This window comes from Schistocerca nitens, chromosome 3 (genome assembly GCF_023898315.1).
Source record: "Schistocerca nitens isolate TAMUIC-IGC-003100 chromosome 3, iqSchNite1.1, whole genome shotgun sequence".
Lineage (NCBI taxonomy): Eukaryota > Metazoa > Arthropoda > Insecta > Orthoptera > Acrididae > Schistocerca > Schistocerca nitens.
This window is the reverse complement of record NC_064616.1, coordinates 865,943,289-865,966,066: the sequence shown is the minus strand read 5'-3', so window position 1 is coordinate 865,966,066 and position 22,778 is coordinate 865,943,289. Positions and strand designations below refer to the sequence as shown.

The 22,778-nt window shown below is 44.2% G+C and overlaps 1 protein-coding gene across 3 annotated transcripts in view; it reads right to left on the bottom strand.

Moving 5' to 3' along the window:
• Nucleotides 1-773: 773 nt before the first annotated feature.
• Nucleotides 774-22,778, bottom strand: part of LOC126248900 (uncharacterized) — a 367,279-nt gene continuing 345,274 nt past the window's right edge. For 2 of the 3 annotated variants that reach the window (XM_049950373.1, XM_049950371.1), the window contains exon 4: nt 774-2,296. In XM_049950373.1, the coding sequence (XP_049806330.1) occupies nt 1,541-2,296 (756 nt within the window). In that variant the 3' untranslated portion in view covers nt 774-1,540. The remainder of the gene's footprint in view (nt 2,297-22,778) is intronic. The other variant, XM_049950372.1, reaches the window with a different exon arrangement.

Genomic DNA, 22,778 nt, shown 5'->3' with positions numbered 1-22,778 from the left:
AAACCTATCATACCTGCCTATTCTCCCAAGACGTTTCGTACGTATTTCATGTGTCTTAGTACATCAGAGATTTCCGTTACATGTACAACTATTTAATCGACAAAATATTTACTGAACAGAAGCAGACATGTACAGTGCGATAAACACTCAATTTAAATCAATTTGCAGCAGCATACACCTCATATCATCAACGGATGAAACAGAGATTTTAATTTCATTTAGACCTAATGGCAGCGATCTTAGTCGATTTATCTGTAGAGGATTTTTTTTGCCAGTGTTTTTAAACATTCCTTATCACTGCTGCCATTTCATCAGGAGCTCTACATTACAAATCAGCAAATTTTCTCATCTTAAAAAAGATTTTTTATGTAAACGAAACTGCTATTTACACTGTTTTCCTTAGTATGACCAGAAATGACATAGTAGTTCTGTTTTCAAGGGAAAGTGGAAACCTCATTTAAGTACATGGCTAACTGTGCACTGGTGAAAGTCCCTCAAAAGAATCTTAAGCTGCCATATTTATTTCGTTTTACAGGTCAACATGGATTATTCATGCCTCTGTTCTGGTATATGAAGAATTTTTTTAATCCAAAGAGGTATCATAAAAGAATTATACAAGTGTATTCCATCCTTCGGGTCACTTCGTATGGGATTTTGTTTCAAATATCAGCCCATAATTAATAGATTTAGGGACTCTTATGTCATATGCCTGCTGATAATTTTCATACTTTGTAATGAACGGTTCCAGTTATTGAGAACATTTACAGATTACATAACATTAAACAAAATTTTATTAAGAAATTTCATTAAGTACATATAAATATAAAATATAATCACCATTTACAATTATTGCTCTGTATTTAAAAACAAACAAAATATCAGCAACAGAGTACAAGAAAAGACGACTTCGTAACATTCTGTAAAAAGGAATAAAAATGTCATATGCTTTTTTGACTTAAGTCTTTTTTAATGTGGCTCAACTTGACCAGAGTATCTAACAGTTTGTTCTAACAGAAGCCACTTAACAGCTATATACAGTTCAAATACAATTAAATAATAATTAGAATAATAGGAAATAATATCTGAAGAGTTTCCGAAGGAAATATTTAAGTTAAAATTGGTTACATTTGTAAAGTCAATTATATATATATATATATATATATATCTTATAAAGAAACCACACAATCTGTAACAGTAACAAAACAAATACATCCCTCAAGCCTATTTATCACTGCGTATTTGTATATAAATAATATTTTCTTATTGTTTGTGTTGGTTCAGTGCAGTTCTTTTAGGCACATCAAGATTGCAAACGTCCAATTATTATCAGTGATGATCTTCTGAAATAGTAGTGAATACGAAAATTATGCCGAGTTTCATGCACAGTGGTTGACAACTCCCACACAGTATAATTTTGTTTCTAAAAAAGAAATAAATAAAGCTTTAGTTACCTACGGGGTGACTATTTTGTGTGTGGTAGGTAAACTGTCCTCATAGGAATCATAGTATTACCTAAATGGTTGTGTGCTCCTGGACAGCGCTAATCCACTTTCGCAGCATTGTCACTGTCTTTCTCACTGGATGGGATGTAGCTCAGGTCCTCTCCGCCTGTGGCAGGCTTCAGCTGATCTGCGGAAACATCCAGAGTGGGGTCAATCTGGCCGTCACTTTTGTGCAGTTGTTGAGAAGAGTGGTGAGCACCTGCACGGTGTGGGTGGTGGTGATGCCTCGTGCCCTGGCCACCGTTGTGGTGATGCTCACCGTTTTCCTCCTTCGTGTATGCTTTTTTGTGCTGAACATTGAGGATGTCGTGTTTAAATGTGTCTGTAGACTTAGAGTTTTCCTTTAGCTTATAGTATTTACACAGGGTATTTAGTTTTTCTTCTGTATAGTACTCTGCCATTTCGGCTTCTTGGAGTAAGTTTTTGATTGTTTCTTTTTCGAAATTATCTGTGCGTACATATTTGTCGTCCGATTCAGTTATGCTGTCCTGCCTTTCACCTTCCTCCTCGTTTTCTTCGTTGTCCGTGTTTTCCTTGATGAGGACTAGGACCCTCTCGTTCTCCGTCGAGTCTTGGTTTTCGCTGTCAGGAGACCTTTCTTCATTGCTCTCTACCATCCAGCCGAGGCTCGTTCGGCCATCGGTATTTCTGTTGGGCGTTTCACCCTCCGGAGGGGATGGGTACTGAAGCATGCCATCCAAGATGTCGTTCCCTGCGCTGCAGGTACTGCAGCTGCAGTTTTGAATAATCTGAACCATCTTCTCCATTGTTTTCTCTTGACAGGTCAGTGTGAACTGAAAAAGAGAAATATGAATGAGTAATTTCAGTGAAAGGGCGAAACAGAATTTATGATTTATATGGGAGTTCAGGCAATTCGACAATTTGTGTAAAACTCTGAACATAGTTAAGGAATAAACATTTGCGACAAACAGCATATTTTTGCTTCAAACGCTATCGATGAGTTTATAACCAATATAATAATGAAGACGAAGGCAGAAATGATATTCGGGTATTAAAGAAAGATTACATAGTTTTGGCAAAGTATATTACAGGTCTATCAAACATTCTCCTTGAGACTCGTGATCATGGCAACTGTGCTTTTCGTTCACTAACGTATTCCTTAGGTCTCATTAGCAATGTGGAAGAAGTAAGGTATACGAAGAGGAGCAGCTGTATGAAACTAACTATACAGGTATTACTTATAATTAACATTCATTAAAATGTTACGTGATGTTGAGCTTAAACATTATACAGGTGTATCGACTGATCGTGACCGGGCCAAATATCTCACGAAATAAGCGTCAAACGAAAAAACTACGAAGAACGAAACTTGTCTAGCTTGAAGGGGGAAACCAGATGGCGCTATGGTTGGCCCGCTAGATGGCGCTGCCATAGGTCAAACGGATATCAACTGCGTTTTTTAAAATAGGAACCCCCATTTTTTATTACATATCCGTGTAGTACGTAAAGACTACTTTTTTCGCTTTGTGATAAATGGCGCTGTAATAGTCACAAACACATGGCTCACAATTTTAGACGATCAGTTGGTAACAGGTAGGTTTTTTAAATTAAAATACAGAACGTAGGTACGTTTGAACATTTTATTTCGGTTGTTCCAATGTGATACATGTACCTTTGTGAACTTATCATTTCTGAGAACGCATGCTGTTACAGCGTGATTATCTGTAAATACCACATTAATGCAATAAATACTCAAAATGGTGTCCGTCAACTTCAATGGTTAGGTTAGGTCAGTGCTGTTTTAACGTCCCGTCGACAACTAGGTCATTAGAGACGGAGCGCAAGCTCGGGTTAGGGAAGGATGGGGAAGGAAATCGGCCGTGCCCTTTCAAAGGAACCATCCCGGCATTTGCCTGAAACGATTTTACGGAAATTACGGAAAACCTAAACCAGGATGGATGGAGACGGGATTGAACCGTCGTCCTCCCGAATGCGACTCCAGTGTGCTAATCACTGCGCCACCTCGCTCGGTCAACTTCAATGCATTTGGCAGTACGTGTAACTAAATTCCTCTCAACAGCGAGTAGTTCGCCTTCCGTAATGTTCGCACATGCATCGACAATGCGCTGACGCCTGTTGTCAGGCGCTGTCGGTGGATCACGATAGAAAATATCCTTCAACTTTCCCCACAGAAAGAAATCCGGGGAAGTCAGATCCGGTGAACGTGCGGGCCATGGTATAGTGCTTCGACGACCAATCCACCTGTCATGAAATATGCTATTCAATACCGTTTCAACAGCACGCTAGTTATGTGCCGGACATCCATCATGTTGGAAGTACATCGCTATTCTGTCATGCAGTGCAACATCTTGTAGTAACATCGGTAGAACATTACGTAGGAAATCAGTATACATTGCAGCATTTAGGTTACCATCGATAAAATGGGGCCCAATTATCCTTCCTCCCATAATGCCGCACCATACATTAACCCGCCAACGTCGCTGATGTTCCACTTGTGGCAGCCATCGTTGATTTTCCGTTGTCCAATAGTGCATATTACGCCGGTTTACGTTACCGCTGTTGGTGAATGACGCTTCGTCGCTAAATAGAAAGCGTGCAAAAAATCTGTCATCGTCCCGTAATTTCTCTTGTGCCCATTGGCAGAACTGTACACGACGTTCAAAGTCGTCGCCATGCAATTCCTGGTGCATAGAAATATGGTACGGGTGCAATCGATGTTGATGTAGCATTCTCAGCACCGACGTTTTTGAGATTCCCGATTCTCGCGCAGTTTGTCTGCTACTGATGTGCGGATTAGTCGCGACAGCAGCTAAGACACCTACTTGGGCATCATCATTTATTGCAGGTCGTGATTGACGTTTCACATGTGGCTGAACACTTCCTGTTTCCTTAAATTACGTAACTATCCGGTGAATGGTCCGGACACTTTCGATGATGTCGTCCAGGATACCGAGCAGCATACATAGCACACGTCCGTTGGGTATTTTGATCACAATTAGCCATACATCAACACGATATCGACCTTTTCCACAATTGATAAACGGTCCATTTTAACACGGGTAATGTATCACGAAGCAAATTCAGTCCGCGCTGGCGGAATGTTACGTGATACCACGTACTTATACGTTTGTGACTATTACAGAGCCATCTATCACAAAGCGAAAAAAGTGGTCCAACTAAAACATTCATATTTCTTTACGTACTACACGAATATGTAATAAAAATGGAGGTTGATATTTAAAAAATAGCAGTTGATATCCGTTTGACCTATGGCAGCGCCATCTAGCGGGCCAACCACAGCGCCATCTGGTTTCCCCCTTCAAGCTAGACGAGTATCGTTCTTTGTAGTTTTTTCGTTTGATGCTTATTTCGTGAGATATTTGGCCCGGTCACTATCAATGGGCCACCCTATATAAATCACGGTAATAAAATCAGCAGGAAAGCCGCAAATTAAAAAAATAATAATAAATAGCTGTGGTTTATCTGCTACAAATCAAATGGCTCCAAGCACTAAGGGACTTAACATCTGAGGTCATCAGTCCCCTAGACTTAGAACTACTTAAACCTAACTAACCTAAGGACACCACACACATCCATGCCCGAGGTAGGATTCGAACCTGCGACCGTAGCAGCAGCGCGGTTATGGACTGAAACACCTAGAACCGCTCGGCCACAGCGGCCGGCTACTTGCTACAGGTTGTTTAAATCTATGACGCTGATGATAAGGAAAGATATAAGAACATGACTTGAATGATAGGTTGACGATCAGGGTGTTAGAAAAACAGCATAAGCTACGATTGGACAAACGTGAAGATGTCATCGGCCTTTGATTTTCGAAAGTACCATCCCGGGATGCCTCTACACTGATAACTGCCGCTGAATAACAAAAAGAACAGAGGTCTATTTAGAAGAACATTGTTACTTACAATACTGCAGGCCGAAACTTTGATCGTTGACTCTAGATAAGCTGATATTTTGTACATGAAGTTGTTAATAAGGTATCATGGATAATACAGAGTTTGCTATACTTTAAACACTCCTTACGAAAATTATCCTGCACTATTATTAGGCTCTCAACAGCGGGAAAAATAGTGAAATCACGTACTTGGGTGAACAATAAACGCCATCGTTACTGGTATTCGTTAATATGCTTTTGTAGTCAGCTGGAAGTCACTTTCTTTATTATAATTGCAGTCAAAGCCGCACCGATGTTGCGGAATGTTCCGATAAAACTCATTGAGAGAAAGGGGCGGGTGCATTGGTGCAGAGGACGATAAAATATATGTTGTGGATCTGTGGAAATTAGTCATCGTACTGCAGAAACTGGTCTGCCAAAGGTATGGTGTTAAATTGACATAACAATTGGGCTCATCCACACTCAGTGTTAATCACCTTAAACATCTGATCACATTAAAACAATCGTTTCACAAACAAGCTTCCATCTTCAGACACACATCATCACAAAAACCAGAATATGTCAATGAAAAAAGCAAGAACTAGTCCATAACAACAAAGCAGTAAATTTTTCAAACTAAGTTGTCTTCCTTATCCCCCCTCCCCCCTCTTTTTTTGTACGAACCGATTTGTGCTTCTGTTTGTTGAGGTATTCCGATTATTGTGACGATGTATGTCTGACAGTGGAAGTTTGTTCTTCCGAAAGGCAACAGTTTGAATGTGATCAGGCTTGAAGGTGATTACATTATAAGTGTGATTGGGCAGGATTATTTTTTTGAATTGATGAATTAGAACAGCAACCTCGCTTTCATGAGCTATGGGTGGTGTTATATAATTTTACTGGACTCGCCGTTCTTATAATAAATCTATGGCCACCATTCTTAATCGATTGCTTTAGATGACAGCACCTTTGTAAAGAATAAACTCAATTTTTTTGTAGTAAAAATTGGTTCTGATGAACACAATAGACACTATCGGCTACTAAATAATATTGCTTGACATTATCCATCCGCTTCATATAAATCTATTTACGTGCACTTACTTTATCACCTTTTTTGTGTAACTTAAGTTTTCGTGGTTGGTTTCCCTTTTACAATTCGAATCGCCGATTTCGTCCACATTTATGGTATGTGAAGGGCTTGGCCAGTAATGAGAGTGGCGAAAGTGAGAGCGCTAGATGACCAAGTGTTTAGAAAAAAAGTAGCAGTTCTGGAGCGGGTCGATTGAGGCATGAGCCATTTGTGTTACCAGGCAGCGATTGGCGCAGCGGAGAGAGTACAAAACGGTAATCCGAGGGTGTGGGATCGAGTTCCTATGTGAGAACTACTTTTTATTCATTCCACTTTTTACGTTACTTTCGCTGCAAATAAACCGAAATAATGCACGATACACTGCAGTTATTAATATTTACATAATAGGCATGAAAAGGAAAGGTAAAGGAAAATTTGGGATTCCTAATAAATTTACAGGACGGAATTGTAAGGTGTACACGAGAACTTCGTGATAAGATTAGGTACTTATATTGTATTTAAGTTGATGATTTAAGCGCACTGGTGCGCCACTCATCGTACACACAGTGGAAGCAGTAATTCCTTCGGTATCTTGCCCACGTTATAAACACCGTATTTTTACAGTTACAAGCCTGCTATAAAGTTTCTATAGAAGAAAAACTTGGTTTACTTTCGTTAAAGGTTTTCTGTCATCGCACAGTTTGGCAGAAACCCACACGTAGCGCGGCATTTCGCCAAACATTGGCAAGTATTGCTGGTGATGTGCAATGGAATGTGCTTTGATACAAACTTCTCTGGATCAAAACATAACTAACGAAATACGAAGTTCTGTACACTTCTATTACACCCCATTTCTGGAATGCTATTTGGGGAATTGTCGTGGGTGATGTAAGTAAAACCCTTTCTTGGAAATTTATTTGCAATCCCAAATTTTCCTTTCACTTTCCTTTCCAGGACTTCCATGAAAATATTAATGAACACGATATACTGAGCATTACTTCGGTTTATTTGCAGCTTAATTAACGTAAAATCTGAAAATAAAAGGAACAAAAAACAGTTTTCTTATAGGGACTGCAATCCACGACCCTCAGATTACCATCTGTACTTTTTCCGCTGAGCCAACCACTATCTAGTAACGCAAATGGTTCATTTCCCGCACGACCCACGTCAAAAAAAAAAAAAAAAATATATATATATATATATATATATATATATATATATATATATATATATATATATATATATTCTAAACGCTTGGCCATCTGGATCTCAGCCGGCCGAAGTGGCCGTGCGGTTAAAGGCGCTGCAGTCTGGAACCGCAAGACCGCTACGGTCGCAGGTTCGAATCCTGCCTCGGGCATGGATGTTTGTGATGTCCTTAGGTTAGTTAGGTTTAACTAGTTCTAAGTTCTAGGGGACTAATGACCTCAGCAGTTGAGTCCCATAGTGCTCAGAGCCATTTGAACCATCTGGATCTCCCACTTCTCTCACTTTCTTTTTTGGCCAAGCCCTGCATATACCATACATTTGGAGGAAATCGGTGATGACGAGCAGGCGCGGTCCCGCTGTTAGAAATTATCCCCAACGTTACTAGCATCTATTGGAAGAGATTGTTATTCACGGTGACCTACACTGTCCAGTCACATTAAAATGATCACCTTTCAGAAGCCTGAATAATCACCCTTTGCAGCGAGACGTGCAGGAAGATACCGCTCAGATGAACCAAGGGGCTACCAACAGTGTCTCCTCAACGAACGTTGCTGCGTATGGGCCCCAGCAGCGGTCACCTGGTTCATGCACTGAGGCTGAATGCTGCTCATCTGCAACGAACGCAACTGAACGTGCAGCGAGTGGCAACAGATGGCCTTTTCAGGTGGTCCTCGTTTTATGCTCGATCAGACAGATGGCTGTTGGCGCGTACGGCGTGAAACGTCTGAAAGCGAACAGCGTGCGACAATCGTCGGAAGGGTCCAGGTTGGAGAAGGTAGTATTGTGGTCTGGAGAATGTTTACGTGCTATTCCCTGGGTGATCTTGTCATTCTGGATGGCACAAGGATCAACACAAGTATGCATCTGTCCTTGGGGATCGTGTCCATCCCTACATACAGTTTGTTTTTCCTCGACACGATGATGTGTACCAGAAGGACAATGCAACGTGTCACATAGCTCGCAGTACACTGTGTGATTGAAAAACACCACAATGAGTTTAGTGTTCTCCCCTGGCCACCAAACTCCCCGGATTTAAACCCAACCGAGAATCTGTGGGACCTTCTCGATCTGGTTGTTCATGGCACGGATCCTCAGCCGAGAAATCTAGAGCAACTGTCCACGCCACTGGAGTCAGCACCGCTCCACATCCCTGTCGGTACCTTTTTAGAAAAGTTTTTTGAAGCAACTGAGGATTTAAATTGTTGCATGAGGTCGTATACCTCAACTGTGATAACTAGCGTTACTTAAAATATGTTTTTTTAATAACTGTTAATTAATTAAACATTGATAAAGACAGATCAATAATTCTTGCTTTAACATCACCGCCAGCAGACATCGAGATGGATGCAGATGAGCTGGTGTGCATGGAGGGCGCACGCGAAGCATGGCCAGAGATGCTAACTCTGGTGTGTAGCGGTCAGTTGCGATAGGGCAGACCCAACAGTTCTTACGTTGATTCCAACTACCTCGGACCTGGTCTTTCGTCTGCTGCCGTGTTCTGTTCCCGCGTACTAGTGTCAGTCGTACGCGCCCGTCACGTTAGTTTTCATCTCCGTGTTGATCTGTACGAGGCGTTGGACTCTCTGCTGCCCCCATAGATTGACTCGTACGTCGTGTTTCGTTCCGTCTTCCGGCGTTCAGATTCTGGGCTTCGTTGTCGAGTCACTGTCGGCTCATATAGTTTCACGAGAGAACCCGGCAGTGCTTGGCAGTTGCTAAATACACTATGTGATCAAAAGTATACGGACACTCCAAAAACATACGTTTTTCATATTAGGTGCATTATGCTGCTATCTACCGCCGGGTACTCCATATCAGCGACCCCAGTAGTCATTAGACATCGTGAGAGAGTACAATGGGACGCTCCGCGGAACTCACAGATTTCGAACGTGGTCAGGTGATTGGGTGTCACTTGTGTCGTACGCCTGTACGCGAGATTACCACAATCCTCAACATCCCTAGGTCCACTGTTTCCGATGTGATAGTGAAGTGGAAACGTGAAGGGACACGTACAGCCGACCTCGTCTGTTGGCTGACAGAGACCGCCGACAGTTGGAGAGGGTCGCGACGTATAATAGGCAGACACCTATCCAGACCATCACACAGGAATTCCAAACTGTATTGCAAGTACTATGACAGTTATGTGGGAGGTGAGAAAACTTGGATTTCATGGTCGAGTGGCTGCTCATTAGCCACACATCACGCTGGTAAATTCCAAACGACGCCTCGCTTGGTGTAAGGGGCGTAAACATTGGACGACTGAACAGTGGAAAAACATTATGTGGCGTGACGAATGACGGTACACAATGTGGTGATCCGATGGCAGGGCGTGGGTATGCCAGCTCCCCGGTGAGCGTCATCTGCCAGCGTGTTTAGTGCAAACAGTAAAATTCTGAGGCAATGGTGTTATGGTGTGGTCGTATTTTTCTTGGAGGGGGCTTGCATCCCTTTTTGTTTTGCGTGGCACTATTACAGCACATTCCTACATTGATGTTTTAAGCACCTTCTTGCTTCCCGCTGTTGAAGAGCAATTCGGGGATGGCGATTGATTCTTGCAACACGATCAAGTACCTGTTCATGTTCAAATGTGTGTGAATTGCTAAGGGACCAAACTGCTGAGGTCATCGGTCCCTAGATCTACACACTACTTAAACTAACTTAAAGTAACTCATGGTAAGAACAACACATATACCCATGCATCGAACCTCCGGGAAGAGGGGCCGCGTAATCCGTGACATGGCGCATCCACGCGGCGCACCTGTTTATAATACACGACCTGTGGCAGAGTGGTTACGCGACAATAACATCCCTGTAATGGACTGGCCTGCACAGAGTCCTGACCTGAATCCTACAGAACACCTTTGGGAAGTTTTGGAACGCCGACTTCGTGCCAGGCCTCACCGACCGACATCGATACCTCTCCTCATTGCAGCACTCCGTGAAGAACGGGCTGCCATTCCCCAAGAAACCTTCCAGCACCTGACTGAACGTATGCGTGCGAGAGTGGAAGCTGTCGTCAAGGCTAAGGGTGGGCCAACACCATATTGAGTTCCAGTATTACCGATGGAGGCGCCACGAACTTGTAAGTCATTTTCAGCCAGGTGTCCGGATACTTTTGATCACATAATGTAAGGGAATTTGAGATACGTCCTAAATTCCTCCCCCCCCCCCTCCCTCTGACATCTCCTGCTCTTCCCTCTCTTGTCTACTTCCTCCTCCTCTCTCCTCCTCTTTCTCTGACCTTGAACTTGTTTATTGTTACTGCCAATGAAACCTTGATTGAGAATTGAAGTCGCTAGAGAAGTCTCTTGCTGCTGGATCTGAGGATAGTACCTTCAATGGCAGCATTTTGCATAGTTTTATTCTGCAAAGGCCTAGGATTTCCAGGTTTCAAGTGATTTAGATTCCGTAGTAGTATTCTCATCAGAAGTCAATAAACCATTAATACAACTGTCCTGTTTCCCACTAAAACCGACTGCGAGAATGAAAACGTAACCGACATTTTCGCAGCACAGCATAACACAACATTTTCTTTCTCGCATACTTGTTTAAAAAGCATTTAGCCTATGTCCGTCTGAATGTTTATTAGAGTATCATGTAAAAACCTAAAGTAAGAAGATCAAGAACTTCTCGATATTTCTGCTGACAGCTTCTCCATATTACATACTATAAACGAGGGCTATTCGGAAAGTAAGGTCCTATCGGTCGCTAAATGGAAATCACTGTGAAATTAAAAAAAATGTTTTATTTGAAACAGTTAGCTAGACCTTCGATCTACTTCTCTAGCCGTTCAGACTTAAGACATTTCTCGTGGCATTGTACCAACTTTCCAATGCCCTCGTCATAGAAGGCAGCCACCTGTGCTTTTCACCAAATCTCTACGCTGGTCTACAGCTCGTTGTCTGTGCCAAAATGTTGTCTTCACAGCTAGCGGTTCATGTGAGCAGAAACGAGACTCAGTGGGAGCCAATTACGGGCTGTATTGTTGGTAATCAAACACTTCCCATCGAAAACGTTGCAGGAGCATCTCCATCGCCCCTGCAGAGTGTGGGTGACAATTGTCAAGATGAAGGAAACGGATGGCAGTCGTGTTATGTGGGTTGAGTAGCTTCAAGCGAAATCTCTCACCAGCCCTTTACACTTGGCAGGAGAAACTTCTTTATAGTAGTCTTTACGTGCACACTGTGCGCTCAAAACTGAAAAGAGCGACGTGACGCCATCGACGGGCATACTAGAGACACTGCGCAACACATCTGTGCAAAGCTTCATAGGATTTTCACAGTGGTTTCCATTTCGCGGCCGATCTGACCTTACTTTCCGAATGGCCCTCGAAAATACGTACATAGGAGGGCTATTCGGAAAGCAAGTTCCGATCGGCCACGAAATGGAAACCACTGTGAAAATCCTATGAAGCTTTGCACATGTGTGTTGGACAGTGTTTCTACCGATCGCGTACGTCGTTCTTTTCCGTTCTGAGCGCACGGTGAACACGTTAAGATGCCTAGAGATTAGTGTCTCCCGCCAAGTAGGAGCGTCTGGTGAGAGAATTCGCCTGATGCCATGCAGCCCACATAACATGACTGCCATATGGCTTCTTCTTCGTGGCACTCCTTAGCCGCACTGTGAAGGAGCAATGAAGATGTTCCTGCAGCGTTTTCGATGGGAAGTGTTGGATCTCCCACAATACAGCCCGTAATTTGTCGCCGCAGAGTTTTATCTCTGCTCACATGAACTGCTGGCTACGAAGACAACGTTTTGGCACAAACAACGAGCTGACGCAGGCAGCTGCCTGCTATGAAAAGGGTATTGGAAAGTTGGTACAAAGCTACGACAAATGTCAAAGTCACAGCGAAGTGGCTGGGAGGTGTAGCCAACTGTTGCAAACAAAACATTTTTGATTTTAACAGTGGTTTCCATTTCGCCTCCTATCAGAGCTTACTTTCCGAACAGCCTTCGCGTTACATTAGGTTGGTCATAAGTTCAAAGCGTTTTTCCATAAGTTTAATAAATACAACAAATACACATAACACAGACTTAAGTCATCAATAATATATTCTCCTTCACTATTTACAACAGTCTGCCAGTGCCGGGACAACTTTTCGATTCCTCGACTAGAAATCACATAGTTTTGAGATGAAGCCATTTTTGGAGTGCATTTCCTTGAAGGTTGTTCGATGGAGAGCGGAAAAGGTGAAAATCTGAGGGTCCAAGGTGAGGTGAATATTTTCTCAAGCCAACTCCTGTATAGTGTTTTATGTCAGTCTAGCACAGGGGCGGGCAGGAATCCTGCACATGTGCGGTGCACTTGCACGCGTGCAGTTAACAGGTGTTCCGCGTGCACACAGGGGCAAGCTGGCCACCCGCTTATCTCCCATCCCCCCCATACCTTCTGTCCGCTCCTTCCCCTGTAATGCGTTTTGTTTCCTAGCTTGCTTTATTGAGTGAATCAATAACGTTAGTAGGAGTGCTTGAAAGAAATCATGGTTTGAAAGAGTACCTACTACCTACGATACGTTTTATTTAATTATCACAGGTGGAGTTTACAATACGTTTAATACCTGGAACAAAATTTCTACATACAGACAAACACAAACAAAAAAATGGTTCAAATGGCTCTGAGCACTATGGGACTCAACATCTTAGGTCATAAGTCCCCTAGAACTTAGAACTACTTAAACCTAACTAACCTAAGGACATCACACACACCCATGCCCGAGGCAGGATTCGAACCTGCGACCGTAGCAGTCCCGCGGTTCCGGACTGCAGCGCCAGAACCGCTAGACCACCGCGGCCGGCAAACACAAACAGTTACGTAAATTTTCATCACTGATGTTTGCTCTTAACCGAGACTTATTAATTCAGCAAATGGTTCTCCAGCTCTCGCTATATTAAGCGCAGTCTTATAACTTGCACATACCGCTGGGCTATTATTGTTGTCGTCCTGAAAACTTGAAAACAGTGCTCCATAAAATGTTAAATCAGTTAGATGAGAGACATGACGAGAGAAAGTCGCAGATCTCTCGTGACAACAGAAACTACGACAAATTCAAATTGCTCTGAGCACTATGGGACTTCACTGCTGTGGTCATCAGTACCCTGGAACTTAGAACTACTTAAACCTAACTAACCTAAGGACATCACACACATCCATGCCCGAGGCAGGATTCGAACCTGCGACCATAGCGGTCGCGCGGTTCCAGACTGTAGTGCCTAGAACCGCTCGGCCGCTCCGGCCGGCCAACTACGACAGATTCATCTAGTATCGTCAGATCGCTCTTCTTAAGCTCAGTCAATTCTCCATCCGCTCAGAATCCGACAATAAATTGTACTCGTCCTTGTGAAATTTATTATAATGGCCTTCAATACTAAACTTCCGTTGACCAGCGAGAATACTGCCACATATTAAACATTTCCAATTTTCGCGTTTTTGCACAAAGAAAAAATGATTCTCCCATTACTTTTTAAAAGATAGCAAATCTCCACTTCTCCGTTTGTTGAAATACAACGTTCACTACATAGTGCTCGCTTCGCATCAACGTCCGCAGCTTAGCCTGGCACTACACTGCCGCAACCTGCCGGCTGTCACCACAGCCCCGGTCGACGCCTGCACGCGAGCAGCACACGTGCAGCGCTGTGCGCTCATGAGCCGCGTGCAACGTTTGCCCGCCCCTGGTCTAGCAGAATGCCGGCGGGCGTTACCATGGCATCACTTCACACAGTCTTCCTGGTCTCGTTCTCGGACGGCGTCTGCAAGACGCTTCAGTTGTTCTCAAAAAATGTTATCAGTAATGGTTCCACTTCAGAGAAGCAATTCGTAGGACACCACACCGTCGCTGTTCCACCAGACACATACATAAACTTTTGTGGATGCGCGCATGTCTTTGTACGTGGATTTGCTGCTTTCTTTTCCTTATATTAGCATAAAGACACCATTTCTGGTCAGCAGTAACGATGCAGGATAGGAATGGTCGGTGTTGTTCACGGGTCAGTTGATGACGAGCGAGCAGAGATGCACATATGGCCACCTGCTGATTTTGTGGTATTGGCTTAGAGCATCATATACTCGAGTTTTGAACCTTCACCATTGCAAGCAAATGTAGTACGATGATGGAATGTTCACAGTTCATCACATTTGCCATTACTGCAGTACACGGTGGATTAATACGTTTACAGGATTTCCATGAGGCTCCGAAAGTCTCCCTGAACGTGGAGAGTAACTAATGTCAAAACTATCCTCCTTAAAAAGAGAAAACCATTTTCTTGCCATGCGCTGTCCAATGGCATTATTCTCATACACGACGCAAATGTTTCTGCCTCCGCTGCTGTCACTCCTCTGCTGAACTGAAACAGATGAATATGTTGGAAATGTTCCGATCCTCTACTTGGCACTGCATTTTCTAGCATCCGCAGCGCCACTCACAATCTCCAAATGACAAAACGACAATATGTAAACTCAAATAGCAACAGTGAACTACAAATAAGAAATAAAAATCGATAAATAAACGCCTAGCGGCTGGAATAGCAACTTGGAAAACAAAAACGCTACGAATTTATGCACCGAGCTAAAATGTATTAAAAAATATAGCCTATGTCCATCAAGGTGTCTATATTGGAATATCGTGTAAAACTTTGAATTAAATGAGTCGAGAACTTTTCCAGATTTTTGCTAACAACATGTTCCCTTGATATAGTGTAAATCTAGTTATACACCACATATATATTTTAAAAAATGTAGCCTATGTCAAACCGAAAAATTATGAAAACATCGTGTAAAAATTTGAAGTAGATCAGTCAAGAACTTTTCAAGATTTATTGGTAACTATGTTAAACATCGATTTGTGTTCATGTAGCAGTACAGATCTGTGTCGATGGTTCGCGGCGTTGTCACGCCTTGTGCGGACATAAAACTCGCAATACCTTGCCTAGACAAAATCCAGTTTCAGTTTCATAATCCTCAGATCAAGCGGAATCGTTTGATATGCAACACAATCTCTTGGAATTTTGTTTTTCTAGTGATTTTTGTGTTTGTATTGCCGTCCAGTCCCTTTCAATACATATTTTATAAACATGATTTGCATGCAAACAGAACCGATAATTTTTGAGGGACTCTGTCATTTGGCCATCAGCTTAACTTAAAATTACATGAAACTTAATATCATTTGTAAGACCGGTCGTAATTCTGAAGTACGGCTTCTTTGACGCCATGGGAATGACGTTGGCAACCACCAAAATAAAGGAAGCAGCCTTGTCTGAAGGTGGGAATCTTAGCATGATATCGCTGGTTGTAACATGCAGACGCTTTGACAGCTGTAGATGTGCCAAGTGCCTAGTGTAAAGGTCCAACACTGGTGCAGGGGGCTGTTTCAATGCATGTCACTTGTGTTATTGTTTCTACACTGAACAATAATAAACATTACACATATTTTATTTGTTATTTATAAAGTTAATAGTGACACAAATATAATATTATACTGCACCGCTGGACAACCAACGACCAGAAGATTGGTGTATCCACAGGAGTTGGAGATTGTACTCTGTTAGCGTAAGCCGGTACTGACGTCATTTGAAATAAACATAATGCTGTGTCCCTCCTGCAAAGACAGCAACCTGCAGCCAGCCACATACGAGTGTCCCACAGGTGGCCATGCTACAGGCATCATCCAATGTAACAGGCACAAGCGCCTGTTGCCAAACACCAATCCACACTCGCCTCGTGTGTTGACAAACGTTCAATACAACCACAGGCCGACTTCACCATGGCGTCTGCGGCAGCGCCGCCAAGAAGGGCGCCAGCTTCACTCCCAGCAGAGCATGATTCCACAACTACGGTACTATTTTCCTACACGACGCCACCCCCCAAGTCTATAAGTCCCTCCAGATCCTCGACCGCCATGCAATCCGCCTCGCCTTCTGTATACGCCTCCCGTCCCCCACGCGGATCCTCTACGACCTGATTCCTTTCCCCCATTCTCTCCTATTCCTTGAACATATCCGCATCTACACCTCCGGCTGCCTTGATCCCCCTCATCCCCTGGTTGCTCCTCTCCTCTGCAATGCCTGCCCTCTGCCATGCTTTCACTGTTGTTCCCCCTACCCTCCACCTCTACACCATTCATCTCCTATCCCAAGGTGGTTTCTGTCGATTCCCCCTCCTGGATGATACCCTCTCTCCCTCCATATATCCCTCCTATCAACTCCGATCCTCACTCCCCCTCCTTTCCTCTGTCCTTTTTCCGGGCTCCCTCTCCCCCCTTCCATTTTGTTTTTTCTCCACCTACCCTCTCTCTGCCTCCCTTCTCTCCCCCGAGTCCTTTTGCTCTCCCCTCCACTGCCCTTCCCACTCCCTCTCGTGTCCGCGCAGGCCCCCCTTTTTTTCCTACATATCCTCCCTCCATCGGCTCCCCTCTTTCTTTCTTTTCTCTCCCCCTTTTTCCCCTTCATCGTTCCGCCCCCCCCCCCCCATCTGCCGCTGTGTCGCCTCTATAGTGCTGGTTTAAGTGAGTGTTCAGTATTGTGCGTCCGCTAGGCACTAAGTGGTTGGACGTCCACAACTCTTTACAAAACGTGGGGTTTGGAGGCTTCTCCAGTCTGTAAAGAAGGATAGGTCGCGATATGTGGCGCCTCTGGCGAAAGAGCACAATGCCGGTGGTAGCACACCATTCAGTGCACATTGTTGAACAAGGGGCTTCGCAGCACACGACCCCTGTGTGTTTACATGTTGGCCCAGCGACATCATCAATTACTGTTGTAGTGGGCTCGGGATCATCGAGATTGAAGCGTGTATCAGTGGAAACGTGTTGGTCCATAGGCTGAATCACGTTTTCGCTACACCAGGTCGATGGTCGTCTCCACAAACGCCGTCATACATGCGAACTGCTGGTCGAAACTTGAAACGTGCATCGAGATCCAATGACTGTTGGCAGAATATGGAATCGGTGGGTTCAGGAGAGTAATACGGAACGCCGTGGTGGATCCCAACTGCCTCGTATCACTAGCAGTCGAGATGACAGGCATCTTATCCGCATGGCTATAATGGATCGTGCAGCCATGACTCGATCCCTGAGTCAACAGATGGCGATGTTTGCAAGACAACAACCATATGCACGAACAGTTCGACGACGTTTGCAGCAGCATGGAGTATCAGCTCGGAGACCATGGCTGCGGTTATCCTTGACGCTGCATCACAGACAGAAGCGCCTGTGATGGCGTACTCAACGACGAACCTGGGTGCACGAGTGGCAAAACGTCATTTTTTCGGATGAATCCAGGTTCTGTTTACAGCATCATGATGGTCGCATCCGCGTTTGGCGACATCACGGTGAACGCACATTGGAAGCGTGTATTCGTCATCGCCGTACTGGCGTATCACCCGGTGTGATGGGATGGGGTGCCATTGGTTACACGTCTCGGTCACCTCTTGTTCACATTGACGGCACTTTGAACAGTGGATCTTACATTTCACATGTGTTACGACCCATGGCTCTACCCTTCATTCGATCCCTGCTAAACCCTACATTTCAGCAGGATAATGCTCGACCGCATGTTGCAGGACCTGTACGGGCCTTTCTGGATACAGAAAATGTTCGACTGCTACCCTGGCCAGCACATTCTCCAGATATATCACCAATTGAAAACGTCTGGTCAATGGTGGCCGAGCAACTGGCTCGTCACAATACGCCAGTCACTACTCCTGATGAACTGTTGTATGGTGCTGAAGCTGCATGGGCAGCTGTACCTGTACACGCCATCCAAACTCTGTTTGACTCAATGCCCAGGCGTATCAAGGCCGTTATTACGGTCAGAAGTGGTTGTTCTGGGTACTGATTTCTCAGGATCTATGCACTGAAATTGCTTGAAAATGTAATCTCATGTCAGTTCTCGTGTAATATATTTTTCCAATGAATACCCGTTTATCATCTGCATTTATTATTGGTGTAGCAATTTTAATGGCCAGTAGTGTAGTAAGCAGGTGGTCATAATGTTTTGACACGACATTGTATAAAGCATGTCGGGATGACGCGGATAAAAGCGCAGTGGTTGCCATTAGAGATGGGCCGTTCGAAAACTAACGGATCCAAAGGAACGGTTCACCAAGATGAACGGAACGAGCGAGGAACGAATTCTACTCATAGTTCCTGGGAACAGGAAGGGGTCGGTCTGGTTCCCGAACGGCATGTTGGCCGGTCTCGTTCCGGCATGTCTCGGTCTCGGTCTCGCTCGGCCGGCCTGGTCTTTCTTTACGTGGCCACTCGTCGCAGTTCCACTGCCGACTGCTCATAGATTGTTCAGTATCGAGTTATTCGTTTCGTTCGCTTCGTACGTCCATTATAGATCTGAGTCAAACCTTTTTTGAACTCTGAACTTCTGGTTATTTTCGTATTTTATTCAGCATCCACGACCAATAGTGAAAATGTATTTTATAGTTACTTAAATTACATAAAAGTTACGTGGTATGTAATACACGCATCTTTTCAGGTAACCAAACAGTGTATCAGCTTACTTCACTATTTCGATAAACAGGAGAAGAAATACTTGTAAAAAGGCAAGATTTTTTGTTATTAAACATGCAAAGGACGTCCGCACGGCACACACGAGTGGCCATTTTCCGACTTTTTTTGATCGAAGGTAAAACAGCATGTTCATTGTTATGGAAGGCAGACCGACTTACAACCGAATGAAGCCCGCGCTTCCTAATCGAGTATATGGTGTCACATTTTGTAAAAAGAATATGATATTATTTCAGTGGTACAAGGTGGCGCACGAAAAATCGGCCCCGAGTACTAGACTGCTCATTATCGCTTACCAATCGTCATCTATTGTTTCTAAGTTGTCTGCTTTAGCTTATTTGTTATGTCTTGACTGCCTAATTAATACATGTTTACCTATTCTGCTCGTAGTGGTCAACAAATGGCGAGCAGTTTGTACTCGGTGCCGGTTTTTCGTGCGCCACCTTATATTATTTCACTGCGATCAGCCACATAACGCTACAGTTGGCAAAAGGAGATGTTTTGCAGAATCACGAAAATTATAAGTGTGTAAGAATTCTGTAATGAATAAAAACTCTGTACTCCAGGGGGGAGGCAAGTTCCCCTTCTTGGCACCTTCCATCTTCAATCACCTATGCTACTAATTTTCAATTTTTCATAAGAACCATATACCCAGTACAATGAACGGCGAACGAGTAAAAATGAACGCTTCCCAAAAAAGAGCGATCACCAGTGAAATAGTTCCCAAGGATGAACGACTTTGCCCATCTCTACTTGCCATAATGCGGAACCGGCGCAATTTACCTAATGTCCAAAAGGCATGATTATTGGCTTTCGGGCCAAGAATGGAAGCATTACCGAAGTGGCTAAGAATGTGAACTGGTCGCATGTCGTCGCGGTTAAAGGACGTCGTGTATGGCAAAACAGCGCTATGTAAAAGCAGCGAAGAGACAACTGAAGTGCACCGCGAGCCATGACAGGGTTGAAAGACGGCTACAGAGATGTGTACGTGCGAGCTGACGTCCAACTGTTCAGCAACTGACAGTCCAGATGAACTAAGAGAGTACCAGCAGTGTTCCTCAATGGCTGTTCAGTGAACGTCGATGTGTATTCGCCTCCTCAACAAGCGCCTGATTCATGCACCCGTGCTGACTGCTGTCCATAGGCAGGGAAGGCTGGATATTGCACGCCAGTATCGCAACTGGACGTCCACTGAAAGCGACAGGTGGTCTTTTTAGATGAATCACACTCTAGGCTCCATCGTACAGATGGCCGTTAGCGTGTTCGGCGTCAAACGCCTGAAACCAAACAACTTGCAACAATCGTCGGAATGATCTTCGTTGACCCATTGTGGACGGTGGGACAACGGCTGGCATGTATTTCTTGATGCAATAGTTTACCAACAACCGTATGTATTGTAGAAATTTATTTTATAAACTTCTTATATGCTACCAGTTTCGGCATTACATTGATGCCATCTTCAGGTCCCACACGTCATAGTCGTAAAATCGCATAACGATTTGATTCACGGATCCAGTTATATGCCTCCTTCCTTGTATAGCGATTTTACGACTATGACGTGTGGGGCCTGAGGATGGCATCAATGTAATGCCGAAACTGGTAGTACATAAGAAGTTTATAAAATAAATTTCTGCAATACATACTGCTGTTGGTAAATTATTAAATCAAGAAAAAAAAATCGTGTGAATGGTCCCGGCCAGAGGCGTTCCTCTAGAGATCTTGTCATTCTGGAAGGCGCAATGGATCAATACAAGTATGCATTTATCCTTGGAGACCATGCCAAGCCCTACATTCAATTTGATCTTCCTTGGCACGATGACATCTACTAGCAGGAGCATGCAGCCTGTCACACAGCTCGCAGGGTACGTGCGTGGTTTGAAGAGCACCAGTATGAGTTTACCGTACTCCTCTGGCAACCAGACTACCCGGATTTACACTACTGGCCACTGAAATTGCTACACCAAGAAGAAATGCAGATGATAAACGGGTATTCATTGGACACATATATTATATTAGAACTGAAATGCGATTACATTTTCACGCAATTTGGGTGCATAGATCCTGAGAAATCAGTACCCAGAACAACCACCTCTAGTTTGGATGGCGTGTACAGGTACAGCTGTCCATGCAGCTTCAACACCATACCACAGTTCATCAAGAGTAGTGACTGGCGTATTGTGACGAGCCAGTTGCTCGGCCACCGTTGACCAGACGTTTTCAATTGGTGAGAGATCTGGAGAATGCGCTGGCCAGGGCAGCAGTCGAACATTTTCTGTATCCAGAAAGGCCCGTACAGGACCTGCAACATGTGGTCGTGCATTATCCTGCTGAGATGTAGGCTTTCGCAGGGATCGAATGAAGTGTAGAGCCACGGGTCGTAACACATCTGAAATGTAACGTCCACTGTTCAAAATGCCGTCAATGCGAACAAGAGGTGACCGAGATGTGTAACCAATGGTGGCACCCCACACCATCATGCCGGGTGATACGCCAGTATGGCGATGACGAATAGACGCTTCCAATGTGCGTTCACAGCGATGGCGCCAAACGCGGATGCGACCATCTTGATGCTGTAAACAGAACCTGGATTCATCCGAAAAAATGACGTTTTGCCACTCGTGCACCCAGGTTCGTCGTTGAGTACATCATCGCAGGCGCTCCTGTCTGTGATGCAGCGTCAAGGGTAACCGCAGCCATGGTCTCCGAGCTGATAGTCCATGCTGCTGCAAACGTCGCTGAACTGTTCGTGCAGATGGTTGTTGTCCTGCAAACGTTCCCATCTGTTGACTCAGTGATCGAGTCATGGCTGCATGATTCGTTACAGCCATGCGGATAAGATGCCTGTCATCTCGACTGCTAGTGATACGAGGCCGTTGGGATCCAGCACGGCGTTCCGTATTACGCTCCTGAACCCACCGATTCCATATTCTGCTAACAGTCATTGGATCTCGACCAACGTGAGCAGCAATGTCGCGATACGATAAACCGCAATCGCGATAGGCTACAATCCGATCTTTATCAAAGTCGGAAACGCGATGGTACGCGTTTCTCCTCCTTACACGAGGCATCACAACAACGTTTCACCAGGAAACGCTGGTCAACTGCTGTTTATGTATGAGAAATCGGTTGGAAACTTTCGTCATGTCAGCACGTTGTATGTGTCGCCACCGGCGCCAACCTTGTGTGAATGCTCTGAAAAGCTAATCATTTGCATATCACAGCATCTTCTTCCTGTCGGTTAAATTTCGCGTCTGTAGCACGTCATCTTCGTTGTGTAGCAATTTTAATGGCCAGTAGTGTATATGTAATGCTTCGCAAAACCATCCATACGGTAGAGGATCCTAAATTGTTTATATAGGGAACCAACGGTGCGAAATGAGTATTTCACGTGATACGAGATCCTTATTGAGCAGTGTATTATTCGGCCAGGTGAACTGGTTACCTGGCCATAGCGGAAAATAACCGGTCACGTTACTAGCTACAGTTACGTTCCAGTTCACAGCAGCGCACGTTGTTACCTCGCAGTGATCACGAAAAATGATCGTCGAAAATATCTGCGCGGGAAGTCGCGACAGCTTGCTGTTAATGTCATTCATTTTACTGACAATGAGAAT